General features: G+C 44.9%; 1 protein-coding gene across 1 annotated transcript in view; it reads left to right on the forward strand.

The window, feature by feature from the left end:
* The window catches only part of MMP14 (matrix metallopeptidase 14), a 28,015-nt gene extending 16,514 nt beyond the window's left edge, over positions 1-11,501 (forward strand). The window contains exons 6-9 of the mRNA XM_070954792.1: positions 917-1,055; positions 4,387-4,537; positions 5,529-5,644; positions 10,153-11,501. Coding sequence (XP_070810893.1) covers positions 917-1,055; positions 4,387-4,537; positions 5,529-5,644; positions 10,153-10,469 — 723 coding nt within the window. The 3' untranslated portion in view covers positions 10,470-11,501. The remainder of the gene's footprint in view (positions 1-916; positions 1,056-4,386; positions 4,538-5,528; positions 5,645-10,152) is intronic.
* The last annotated feature ends 2,239 nt before the right edge of the window (positions 11,502-13,740 follow it).

The following is a 13,740-nucleotide window of genomic DNA, read 5'->3' on the forward strand; positions in this document are numbered from 1 at the left end:
TTCTACAACCTGAATCCTGCATTTGAATAGATAGATAGATAGATAGATAGATATAGATATAGATATAGATATAGATATAGATATAGATATAGATATAGATATAGATATAGATATAGAGATATAGAGATATAGATATAGATATAGATATAGATATAGATATAGATATAGATATAGATATAGATATAGATATAGATATAGATATAGATATATAGATATAGATATAGATATAGATATAGATATAGATATAGATATATAGATATATAGATATAGATATAGATATATTGCCAGAAACTCAGCACACATTTCCATTAAATTAACCACTGATGGGTTGCTGAGTACCCCATGTTTCTTTAATTCAGGGGTCAGCAACCTGCGGCTCTGGAGCCGCATGTGGCTCTTTCATCCCTCTGCTGCGGCTCCCTGTTGCTGGTTGGCTCCACAATTGATAGGGCTTTCGGTAAGGAAAGGTAGAGGAAAAAGGATGCCGTGCTAGGAGGAGACTCTATGGTGGGGAACCGGACTTCCGGTCAGCAGAGGAAAAAGGACGCCATGCTAGGAGGAGACTATGATGGGGGAATGGGACTTCCGGTCGGCTCCAGAATTGAACGGGGGCTTCCGGCTAGGACCTTTGTGGCTCCTTGAGTTTTTAAGGTTGCTGACCCCTACTCTAATTAGAAAAGATTACATTCAACTAGATCTGGATTACAGGTGGACCTCGATTTAAGACCATAATTGAGCCTGGAATTATGGTCGTATGTTGTATGGTACCACCAAGCACCTAATCCCTGATTTATGGTATCTGTATTTAATGATTTTTAGACATGAAGATGCCTAGATTTGACTTTCCCACGGAAATGAGGTTTCTATTCATTTGCATAACATGACTGATGGAATGAAAAATTTCACGTTTTTTCAGGATAAATGGTTTTGGCGAGTACGTAATAACCGCGTGATCGACGGATACCCCCTCCCGATTGGTCAGTTCTGGGTCGGTCTTCCTGCGTCGATCAACACGGCCTACGAGAGGAAAGATGGGAAATTTGTCTTTTTCAAAGGTTAGTGGACTTACGTTTTGGGTCTGAATGGCTCGACTTTTGATCGAGAAGAGCTAGCAAGATTACAGAGCGTGAAGGAACAAATTTAAATCTCTTCCCGTTCTCTACATGGTCTCCTGGTTTTTGCAAACCGAGCCTAAAATGTGAATTTTAGTGAACTGCCTATCAGTTGTAAATCATCGGCAAAACATATAGACAGTCCTCAACTTATGACCTGTTCTGACCTAGGCTTCCCAAGAGCATGAAGCAGACTCCTTGTTCTGACAAAAAGCCTTTTTTTATTAAGTTACTGTGAATTCTTCTCATTCACATCCAGCAAAGTCTTTCAAGGGAGAATTTACAGTCACAGACCTTATCTGGCTTGGAGAGCTGCCGGGCCGATATCTTCAAAACTTGGCAAGGAGCCACGAACCAATTAAGCGAAGTAATTGTCTCCTGCAAACTCCACTCCCCTTTCGCTCCTCTTTTATTCCCTCTGGGAGGGGCCATTCACCGTCCACCTATGGCTTTACTCCCAAGTCGACCCTTGTTCTTTAGCTATTCCCTTCGTCTGGTAACTCTGCGCATGCGCACAATGGGAACAGGCTCCATCTGTTCATCTGCCTCACTGATGTCTGACTCCGAAGGCAGCTGATAACTGGCATCCGGCCCTGGCCCCCTCTCTGCCTCCTATGCAGAGCCCTCATCAGAGCCTTCCCCAGACTCCAGGACTGGCCCATGTTCCTCCCTAACCTCCTTACTGTCTGAATCTGCTGGCAGCTCTGCTTGCAGGCCACAACATGACCATAATTAATCCTCCGACTTTTGCTGCTAAGTGAGACAGTTGCATTGTGAGTTTTGCCCCATTTTATGGCCTTTCTTGCCACAGTTGTTACGTGAATCCCTGCTGTTGTTCAGTTAGCAACGTGGCTGTTAAGGGTATCTGGCTTCCCCATTGACTTGGGTTCGTCACAAAAGGGGAGCATGTGACTTCAGGACTCTGCAAACGTCGTAAATATGAGCCAGTTGCCAAGCATCTGAATTTTGATCATGTGTCCGTGGGGGATACTGCAATGGTCGTAAGTGTGAAAAACGGTCATCAGTCACTTTTTTCATTGCCGTTGTAACTTCGGTCCCTAAACGAATGGGTTGTAAATTGAGTACAGAGAGACTAAGTTACATTTGTGGTTTGGTTGGTACATTTCAGTGAAAAAGCGATTCCCAAATTGGTATCTTCCTAATGTCTCTGGATATCCCATCTCCACGCCTCCCGCTCCTGTAGCTGCGGGTTGCACCAGCTGGGGAGTATGGGAACTGTAATCCAAGCCCTCTAGAGAAGCCCTCTAGAGAAGACTTCTTTGGAGAACACAACGTTAGAGTAACATTGAAATTCAGAATGGTGCAGGATCGCTCAAAACCCTCTGTTCTTTAATGTAACGTGTCTTTGTACCACATTGGTGTGACTCAGATTTTAATCCAGTCTCCACCTGGATTCTTTATAAACCCAAAGAGAAAATTAGAAACGACAAGAAGCCTAAACTCTACTGGTTAATGACTGCAATAAAGTTATGCTGTTGGTTTGAGCTCCGAGCTTGGCATTTGGGTTGCAAACGTTTTGTCACCATTCGAGGAGACACCGTCAGTGCGTTTTGAGCTGGGCTCGTCTATTGACAGACGAGCCCAATTCAGAACAGACTGACGATGTCTCCTCAAATGGTGACGATACGTTTGCAACCCAAGTGCCAAGCTCGGAGCTCAAACCAACAGCCTGACTACCAACCCGAGCTACTAATATTTAAACACATTTTAACTGCACTAAAGCTATTTGATTTGAGAAGCTAACAAGCCAGTTCTCATTCCCAAGTTTATTGGCACAAACAAAGAAATTGTCTGTCCATTCATGATTCTGTTTGCATCAGAACTACCTGAAGCCACCAGTGATATACAACTCGGACACGGGGCTTCAGTTATTCATTTTTTCAATTTGGCGTTAAATGAATCAGAGGATCAACTGAATCGAACCGAACCGAACATTATAACAGAGTTGGAAGGGACCTTGGAGGTCTTCTAGTCCAACCCCCTGCTGAAGACAGAGACCTTATATCATTCTAGACAAGTGGTTTTCCAGTCTCTTTTTAAAAACCTCCAGTGTTGGGAGCATCCACAACTTTTGGTGGCAAGTTGTTCCACTGGTTAATTGTCTTCACTGTTAGGAAGTTTCTCCTTAATTCCAGGTTGCTTCTCTTCTTTCTTTCTTTCTTTCTTTCTTTCTTTCTTTCTTTCTTTCTTTCTTTCTTTCTTTCTTTCTTTCTTTCTTTCCCTCTTCCTTCATCCTCCCTCTCCCTTCCTTCCTTCCTTCCTCTTTCTTTCTTTCTTTCTCTCTTTTCCTTCCTTCCTCCCTCCCTCCCTCTTTCTTTCTTTTCCTCTTCCTTCATTCCACTTCCTTCTTTCCTTCTTTCCTTCTTCCTTTGTTCCTTCCTTCTTCCTTTGTTCCTTCCTTCCTCTTTCTTTCTTTCTTTCTTTCTTTCTTTCTTTCTTTCTTTCTTTCCCTCTTCCTTCATCCTCCCTCTCCCTTCCTTCCTTCCTTCCTCTTTCTTTCTTTCTTTCTCTCTTTTCCTTCCTTCCTCCCTCCCTCCCTCTTTCTTTCTTTTCCTCTTCCTTCATTCCACTTCCTTCTTTCCTTCTTTCCTTCTTCCTTTGTTCCTTCCTTCTTCCTTTGTTCCTTCCTTCCTCTTTCTTTCTTTCTTTCTTTCTTTCTTTCTTTCTTTCTTTCTTTCTTTCTTTCCCTCTTCCTTCATCCTCCCTCTCCCTTCCTTCCTTCCTTCCTCTTTCTTTCTTTCTTTCTCTCTTTTCCTTCCTTCCTCCCTCCCTCCCTCTTTCTTTCTTTTCCTCTTCCTTCATTCCACTTCCTTCTTTCCTTCTTTCCTTCTTCCTTTGTTCCTTCCTTCTTCCTTTGTTCCTTCCTTCTTCTTTCTTTCTTTCTTTCTTTCTTTCTTTCTTTCTTTCTTTCTTTCTTTCTTTCTTTCTTTCTTTCTTTCTTTCTTTCTTTCTTTCTCTCTTTCTTTCCCCACTGGTTAATTGTCCTCACTGTTGGGAAGTTTCTCCTTAATTCCAGGTTGCTTCTCTCCTTGATTAGCTTCCATCCATTGTTTCTTGCCTACCTTCAGATGCTTTGGAGAATAAGCTGAGCCCCCCTTCTTTGTGGCAGCCCCTCAAATACCAGAATGCTACTATCATGTGTCCCCTAGTCCTTCTTTTCACTAGACTAGACTAACCCAACAGTTTTGAATGTTTCTCAAACAAAGACCGGAGATACTTAGCACGGCTTAGTTGACCGACTCTCTCCTTGCAGGGGACAAACATTGGGTTTTCAACGAAGCCAACTTGGAGCCGGGATACCCGAAACATATCAAGGAGTTAGGAAGGAGGCTCCCCACGGATCGGATCGACGCTGCCCTTTTCTGGATGCCGAGTGGAAAAACATACTTTTTCCGGGGAAATAAGTGAGTTGGCCCAATGTTTATCGTCTCCGCTTCTGTTTAGCTGGAGAAGGGAATTATATCCCAGAGTGTTAAGGCATGTAGTCCTTGATTTACGGCTGCAATTGAGCTTAGAATTTCTGTCGCTAAGCGGGACAGTTGTTAAGCAAGACAGTTTGCTCCATTTTACATGGATTTGCTTTCTTGCGGTGGTTGTGTATCGTTGTAATTGTTAAGTTAGTAGTTGTTGAATGAATCTAGGACAGTGGTGGGATTTTGCCCAGGGGTGGGTTCTACTTATCTTTACTACCGGTTTGCATCGTGCCCACGCGCATGTGCTCACTTTGCTCACTTGCGGGCTGTTCTGCGCAAGCGCAGATCGCTTCTGATGACATCTGGGTCAATGGGCGGAGCCTCCCACCGGTTTTACTACCGGTTCTATAGAACCGGTCCAAACCAAGGGCAACCCACCACTGCTGGTTTAACAACCGGTTCGGTGGGCGCGCATGTGTGCTTAAGTTGCTTGCGCGCAGCGCTGAAAATGGAACATTTAGAAGCTCAGCTGCTTATCTTCCAAGTCAGCAACGGTAAGTAGCACAGTGAGGAGGGGGAAAATCAGCTGTGCTGCACAGTTGAGATGAGCTACAAAGCAGGAAATAAAGCACAGGATAGAGTGGGGGCGGGTGGGTGGGGCCAACTGATCATCGAAGCTACCGGTTTCTCCGAACTGGCTGAATACCACCTCTGATCTAGAATCTAGAAAAAGCATCTTTGGGATAAATGAATCGACCTTCCCCATTTGACGTTGCTTGTCAGAAGGTCGCCCAAGATTTAACGGTTGACATTGCAGCCTTCCTGAAGGTTTTTAATGAAGTTGGGTGTCAACTTCACACCCAGTTCCCATCATAGAATCGTAAGAGTCAGAAGGGACCCTCGAGGTCTTCTAGTCCAACCCTCCCTTAAATCGGCCTCTTTTTCGTTCGATGGATCTCAACGTTCTCTTTTCGCGATGCAGGTATTACCGCTTCAATGAGGAGACCCGATCTGTCGACGCTGATTACCCTAAAAACATTGATGTTTGGGGGGGAATTCCTGACTCACCCCGAGGTGCATTTATGGGCAGTGACGAAGGTAAGATACAAAAAAAGAAAGAATGTGGAGAAAATTAAGCAAGAGTGCTCAAAAAGAAACTGTTTTTCTACCATCGAAAGCGTTCCCACTATCTACTATTTTTTTTTTTTTTTTTGCAAAGTGGCCCCCTACGGTTGAAAGTAAAAACTCCCATCCGCCATGTTGGATGGGTGATAAGAGCATGTCCCAAAAGCACTTTTTCTATTCATCCAAGAAGCTTTTGACTGAATGGTGGAGGATGGAAAGATTTATATTCCTTGCAGTCATCTGGTAGTTAGCATTCTCGCTGTGAGTTGTTGAGGTCATTTGGAGGTGTATCCGTGCCCTCAGGGTCACTTGAATAGTGCAAATGGGTGTAGAATACCCCCGATACACCTCCAAGTAGCCTCAACAACTCTCAGAATAGAGCGCTAACAACCATTCAGTCAGATCTGAAGAAGTGTTATGACCTAGGCTTACTGAATCATTAAGACACACGAGTAGTCCCAAAAACCTCTTTTATTGCAACAGCTGTGAATTACTTTCATTCACAACTGAGTCCTAATTAGTTGCAAAAAGTCCTTTGGGAGATGTCCTTCGGGATAATCACCAACCTTTTATCTCCTTTGACACGCTGCCAAAGACCTACTTGGCAAAGCCACACGGAGTCCAGAATCAAACAGAGATGCTGACTGGGAACAGAATTAACAATGTTGCTTTCCTGCAAAGGGCCCATAGGCCTTTGCTTCTCTTTTAAGCCTTATGAGAGGGGCCAATTATCTCCAGGCCTTACTCCTGAGTTGTCCCTTTAGTTTTAGCTGTTCTTGACTTCTGGCAGCTCTGCGCATGCGCGCACTAGCTCTGCTGTCCAACCCTGGAGGCTCCTGAGTCCGTGCATCACTCCCAGATGGCCCTGGCCCCGTCACTGCCTCCGACGCAGAGCCCTCATCCGAGTCTTTCCCAGACTCCAGGACTGGCCCATGTTCCTCCCCAGCCTCCTCACTAGCTACGCAGGCTGCTGGCAGACCACAACAAGAAGTTTCTTAGGATGAGAAGCAAAACGTCTTCAAGGAAAAACCAAGTCCGGTTGCCTTTGGAAAAAAGCACCTTTGGGACAACCATGACCTGACAACCATCATCTCCATAAATGTGATGAGAGCATGTGTTGGACAAACCAACATGGCTACTTGGGGAAGGTTGATTGGGTGTGTCAGAATTCTGGAAGTTGAAGTTCATGCATCTTAAAATCGATGAGGTTGAGAAATACCGAGGCTCTGAAGGGTAGGGTAGATTGGTTTCAATACCTGGGATTATTCCACACAAGAAACCAATTTAGCCTGCCATGAAGAATCCCAACAACACCCCTGTATTTTTATTTATTTTATTTTTATTTATTTGATTTGTATACCGCCCTACCTGTGAGGTAGGTTTGACTGCAAAGGAATGTCTACTCCAAATTTCGCCAGTGACAAATCAAGATTTTAATCCACATTGTTTCTAGTCGAATAATAGTTCTCCTCATAATTGCAGAAGGTATTCCTTGCCTATCCTTCCTGTTAAGAAGCCGAATGACTTCGGAGAATGCCTTAAGACAGCAACATAGTTTTTTCCTAGGACCTTTGAATTAGAAGGAGCTTTAGAGATTCATCTAGTCAAAATCCTTGATCGGTGCAGCTTCACTGCCTCTGTTTGAAGAGATGGTGAACCCATTATTTCAGGTGGCAAGCTGTTCCACTGTCTAACAGCTCGTATTATCAGGAAACTCTGATTTGTTTAGCCTCGGCTTCCCTTCTTCATAGTTTGAATTCACCGGTTCCAGTTCATTTCTGCTTCCAAGCCAAGGCTGCACATGGTTTCTAACCAGTGGTGGGATTCAGCCGGTTTGGGCCGGTTTGAGTGAACTGGTTGTTAAATTGTTGGCTGGCCCCTCCCCTCCCCACCCAGGAGTCCCCACGCACCCCATTTTGAGTCTCAGATAAGTGCAGGGAGGCCTACTAGGCCGAAAACGGGGCATGGGGGGTGCGGTGCCCCACCCCACAGCCCATTTCTGCTCTCAGGAGGCTGCAGGGAGGCCTACTAGGCCCGAAACAGGATGCGGAGGGGGGGCAGTGCGTCCCCCACGTAGCCCGTTTTTGCTCCCAGGGGGGGTGCAGGAGGCCGAGTGCTGCCTGTCACATTCCCTGGCCACGCCCACCCAGCCGGTCATTAGGGCAGAGAACCAGTTGTTAAGTTATTTCAATCCCACCACTGTTTCTAACTGGTGTGATGGGTCAGGGGAAGGTCCCCTCCGGAAATGAGCAGAACCCGGAGGAAAAATCGAAATGAAATGGATTTAAAATACAATTCAATTGGATTCAGTTTTGCCTTTGAATGGCCTTAAATCAAACGATGAAATCCAATTGGCTTCCCATTAATTCCCTTTTTTTCCTGAGGGGAATTGAACGAGCCTTCTGTGAAGATGCTTTTAAGAACCTCAAACTCATATTTAATTCCTCTCCAGTTTGACATTTCCCGATAAGGAACACAGATGAGTGGCTAAGAGTCATTTCCACCATGACGAAAAATTTCTGGTGTCTCTCTTAATGCGCCTGCATAAAACGATTCACTGATGTCTTATTAGTAATGATTATTCATACATGGGCTGACTTATGTTTATCTTAATCATTTTCCTTATTTGGAAGACGGAGTCCTTCTTCCTAACCGAAATGCGGAAGTCTTGCTTAAAATATGCATTAAACAATCCATTCTTCCTTTTTTGTCCAGCCAAAATATATATCCCTGCAGATTTCATTCATGAGATGCAAATGAGGTGTCCACATTTTTTTTTTTTTTTGGCATTCAGATTAACTGATAGGAATGAAGCAAGGTGATTTTTTTAAGTTTAATTGAATTCGTCATCATCCTTTAACCATAATCCCTTGCGGAGTGGAGTCTGGGCAACTGAATGGAGCTAGCGGAGTGTTTTAATGGCCGGATGCCTTTCCTGTCGCCAGCGTGGAGTTTTTTGTTCAGCAGATATATTCTCAGTGTGCCCAGAGAGAAAAAATATCTGCCTCTACTTAGGATCGAACTCATAGCCTCCTGATTGTGAGGCGAGAACTCCACCTCTATGCTACCACACCACTCCTTTAAATTTAATTGAATTCCCATTGAAAAAAAACAAAACACTGTCTCGGTTCGACAAAATAAATGTTTTTCTAATAATGCCAAATTTGGAACATTTGTTTTAGCCACAGAATGTAAGATTGCTCTCATAGTTTTTTTTATTTTTAAAAAGATACCTGAAAATAAATTTTGGGTTCTGGATTTCGTTCACAGGTCGGCCTCGACTTACGACCAAAGTTGAGCCCAAAATTTCCTAAGTGTGAGAGTTGTTAAATGAGCTCTGCCCCATTTTACGACCTTTCTTGTCGCAGGTGTTAAGCGAACCACCGCCGTTGTTAAGTGAGGAACACGATTGTTAAGTGAATCTGGTTTCCCTCATTGACTTTACTTGTCAGAAGGTCGCAAAAGGGGATCGCGTGACCCCGGGATGCTGCAACCATCATAAATATGAACCAGTAGTGTCCAAATTTTGATCACATGACCACGGGGATGTGGCAACGGTCATAAGTGTGAAAAAACGGTCCTAAACCACTTTTTTTAAAGTCGTTAACTTCGAACGGTCATTAAATGAGAGGTGGTTGTAAATCGAGGACTACCTGTATTTAATTCCCAAAAATTCTCCTCACAAATCCTGAAATTTAAAGTAGAAATGGGGAACTATGGCCCCTTTCTGATTTGTGAACTTCAACTTGTGAAGTCCACAAATCATAAAAGGTCCATAGCTCCCCACGTCTGATTTAAAGGAAAAACCACACACCATCCCATATATTAAAATTGCCTTTAGCATTTCCGTTGTGGCCTGTCGGCCGCCAGCCCCTCCAACAGCCGAATTAGAGGAGGAGGAGGAGCCATAGGAGTCAGGGCCAGCATCAAGGCAACCTGAGAGGAAGAGGGAATGGAGCTGGGAGAGAGAGAGAGAGAGAGAGAGAGAGAGAGAGAGAGAGAGAGAGAGAGAGAGAGAGAGAGATAGGCGGAGCCCGGACTGTCCTCAGATGGAGAATCAACAGCCCCAAGGTCTGGAGGTGGCTGATAAGGAAGAGGAGGAACAGCTGGGTCCAGTGACTGATGCACGGATGCGCAGAAGGGAAAGGAGAGGAGAGCAGTGGAAATCTATGGTCCGGTCCTCGGACGGAAGAGCCATTGCTGCTAGCGAAGCCCCACCCTAGCTCTGGGGATAAAAGGCAGGGGGCACAGATGAATAAATATGGCAGACAACTATTTATGTCCCTGCCGGACGGACTTGTTAGCCTGAGGTGAGAGAGAAACTTTTTGCCCGGGCTGCCGGCACTTCTAATAAAGGAATCTTTGAGTTAACTTCAGAGGGTTTGTCGTGTTTGGGGAGCTGGGTCAGAACAATTTCTCATTTAATGTACCACCATGTTCTTACGCTCCCATGTCTGTTCTTTCTTGTTTCCCCTCGACAGCCTTCACCTACTTTTACAAGGGAGACCGTTATTGGAAGTTTAACAATGAGAAACTCAAGGTTGAACCGGGATACCCCAAGTCAGTGCTGCGAGACTGGATGGGATGCACCACCGATGACCGTCGCGAGGGAGAAGAAGTCATCATCATTGAGGTGGACAATGCTGAGGAACGTGGGCTGAACGCCGCCGCAGTGGCGATCCCCGTCCTGCTGCTCCTCACCATCTGTGCCGTGGGAGTCGCCATTCTGATCTTCAAGCGTTACGGCACGCCCAAACGGTTGCTCTATTGCCAGCGGTCACTGCTGGACAAGGTGTGACCGACCTTTCGAGATGTTTCAGGAGGACAGGTCTCACCTGCTTTCCACCCTGTCTACCTGCCTGTCACAATTCAGGTCCGGTCTCTTTGTTGCCACCTTTTGAGTCATCTTTCTCCTGGCACCCCATATTCCTCCCTGCTTCTTCGTCCCGTTTGCTGTCGGATGTCTTGTCCGGCTCGCCTGCTTGCCAGCCATCAGCCACGTTCTCTCTCCAAGAGCTTTTCTTGTCCACGGTGGTCCTCCTTCTTTCCTTCCTGTCTTTCCCTCAGCCTCTCTTTCCTTCCCACGACATTTCCGTTATCCATTCTCACCCCACTGGGCAAGCGGGTGTGCTGAGCACACCCCTTAATTAATCTGATGAGGCAGAAAGTTGAGGAGCCCACTTTACGGGGCGTTATGGCCAGGCCAAACCTCATGGCTACCCATCTGTTGACCTCATAGAGAACGGACACGCCTCATGACCTTCCCGCTTGCTTGCAAAACCGGTGGCCCGAAGTCCATACCGCAAACACTTTTAGTTCTCCCGACCATCCCTTGGAATTTCAAATCTAAAAATTGGTCTCTAGGTCTCTCTCTCTTGCCACCTTGCTGGTCCTTCCTTCTGAGGGCAAATGATGGAAAATCATCTCATCCACGTTGCCGAACCAGAAACCATAATGGGTAGGGAAGTTGCAGGTTGTAGGCCCATAGGTGGGCGAAGCGTTATTAGAGCTCAGTTCTAGAGATCCATGGATCTGGAAAGGAAGTACGGTGTTTCCGAAGGAGACCTTCTCCTGCCATTGGGCGAGAGGGAAGGAGGAACTGTGGCTGACCGGCGATGGAGTCTTACCGATCAAAAACAGCAGGGAGGAAAAAAGGTGGGATGCTACGGTTGGAGGGTCGGTCCCAAATGCCAACTTTTCTTGGGGAGGGGGCAGCGAAGAATCATAAAGGGCCTAACGGGTCAGGTGAGAAGGGGGGTCAGCCGAGCTTTCCTCATGGTGTAATGAATGGACCATTGGTACCTAGATCATAGTGGAAAATGGGGCATGTTTGAGAGAGAAAGAGAGGGAGGGAGGGAGGGAGGAGAGAGGGACCAAGATTATGTGGGCTACAGGAGATGTTTGCCAAGACCAGTTGTCCCATCCGGGTGCCTTCGAGATGTTGAGATCCGGGATCATCCAAAAATTCAAGATGGCCGCCATCATTGACCGCCATCTTGATTTTTTTTCAACCGCCCCAAGTTAGGGCTCAATTTTTAAGGCTTGTTGGACATTTTGGCCGAGAATTTGGGGACGGAGTCCTCCATTTCCCTGGAAGACACCTGACTAGTGATCAGGTTGACCCGCCAAATCCAGATGTTGGCAGGGCCGCTTCTGGAAGTGTTAATTTCTCCAGCTGACAATATTAGCCTGGTGTTTACAGTTGTCCCTTAAAACAGGGGTTCTCCAACCTTGGCAACTTTTTAAGACTTTACGGACTTCAAATGCCAGAATTCCCCAGCCAGCATGGCTAACTGAGGGATTTTGGGAGTTGAAGTCCACTGGCATTGTAATTTAAAACAGGGGTCCCCAACCTTAGCTACTTTAAGACTTTACGGACTTCAACTCCCAGAATTCTCTAGCCAGTGTGGCTGCCTGAGGAATTCTGGGAGTTGAAGTCCACTGGCATTGTCATTTAAAATGGCCCCCAACCTTAGCTATTTCAAGACTTTATGGACTTCAACTCCCAGAATTCCCCAGCCAGCATGTTTGCCTGAGGAACTCTGGGAATTGAAGTCCACCCATCTTAAAGTGGCCACAGTTGGGGACATGTCTGCCTGAGGAATTCTGGGAGTTGAAGTCCACCCATCTTAAAATGGCCACAGTTGGGGACATGTCTGCCTGAGGAATTCTGGGAGTTGAAGTCCACCCATCTTAAAGTGGCCATGGTCGGGGATCCCCTGATTTAAAATCCATTCCAGATTCTGCGAAAATGAACCGAAAGCAGCATTTTTTTTTTTTTTTTTTTTGCAAAACGAGGGTCGAGCGGGACAGATAAATTGCACCGGAGAACTGCCTCAAACTGCCTTATGATCCTGTGTCTTGATTTATTATTTTTTTTTAAGTATGTAATTTTAATTATATAGAAATGCCTTTTTTTTTAAAGAAAAAAAATGCAAGGGATTAAAAATAGCACATTAATGGGATGTGGGGAAATTAGAATAGGCATAGGAGGAGAATGTCGAAATCCTGCAGGCCGGGAACTGGGTGCCTTAAAACCCACCCACCCCCAATTCCTGCTCAGAGCATTTTTAATAAGGGCAGGGGGGTGGTGGATTTATATAAATATTTTCGAAAGGGGTCTCCAAACGGAATTAAACTGTGTTTAACGATCGAATTGTTTCTGGGTGGGGTGGGGGGTGGGGCTTAATATTGTTTATTGTTCAACTTTTTATTATTATTGTTATTATTTTGTTATTAATAATAAACACCCGTTCTTTCAAAGGGATATATTATATATATATATGTATAATGTCAAATGGCGACAGCTGGTAATGTAGGCTGTTACATTACAATACGTTCTGTTATTCCATTTTTTTACGTTAGCAATAATAAATTAAAAAAAAAAAACCCACACAAACAATCCATTTCTGGGTGGAAATGGACTTGAAACGCTGGAAGTTTTAAAAGATTTATTTTACTTTTGGCCCCTGCCTACGTTGTCTGGAACTGTTTTGTTACTTTAAAAAAAAAAAAACTTTTTAAGAAACGGCAAAGTTAGTTTTTCCCCTTTTACGTTTTTTTTTAAAAAGAAAAATAATAAATGCTGGATTTTCCCCTCTTTTTTAAAAGTAGTATAAAGTGTGATTTATTTTTTTTTTCTTTCGGAGGGAAAAATAGTACGAGTTAGAGTCCTCGACTTACAAGAGTTTCAAAGTTACCACGGCACTGAAAAAAAGGGACCATTTTTTTTTCACACTTATGACCGTTGCAGCATCGCCGTCAGTCATGTAATCGGAATTTGGACACTTGGCATCCGATTCATATTTAAGACGGTCACGGTGTCCCGCAAAGTCAAATGGGGAAGCCGGATTCACTCAACAACCGTGTTCCTAACTTAACAACTGCAGTGACTCACTGAACAACCATGGCCAGAAAGGTCGTAAAAAGGGACAAAATTCACTTAACATCCGTCTCACTTAGCGACAGAAACATTGGGCTCAAATGTTGTGGTCGTAAGTCGAGGACTTGCTGTATAAAGCAGCGTTCTGACGGAACCTCAATCCCTGTCTGGAATGTGGTTCCTTCTT

This window comes from Pituophis catenifer, unplaced genomic scaffold (genome assembly GCF_029215685.1).
Source record: "Pituophis catenifer annectens isolate HBS135680 unplaced genomic scaffold, rPitCat1.0.hap2 SCAF_15, whole genome shotgun sequence".
Taxonomy (NCBI): Eukaryota; Metazoa; Chordata; class Lepidosauria; order Squamata; family Colubridae; genus Pituophis; species Pituophis catenifer.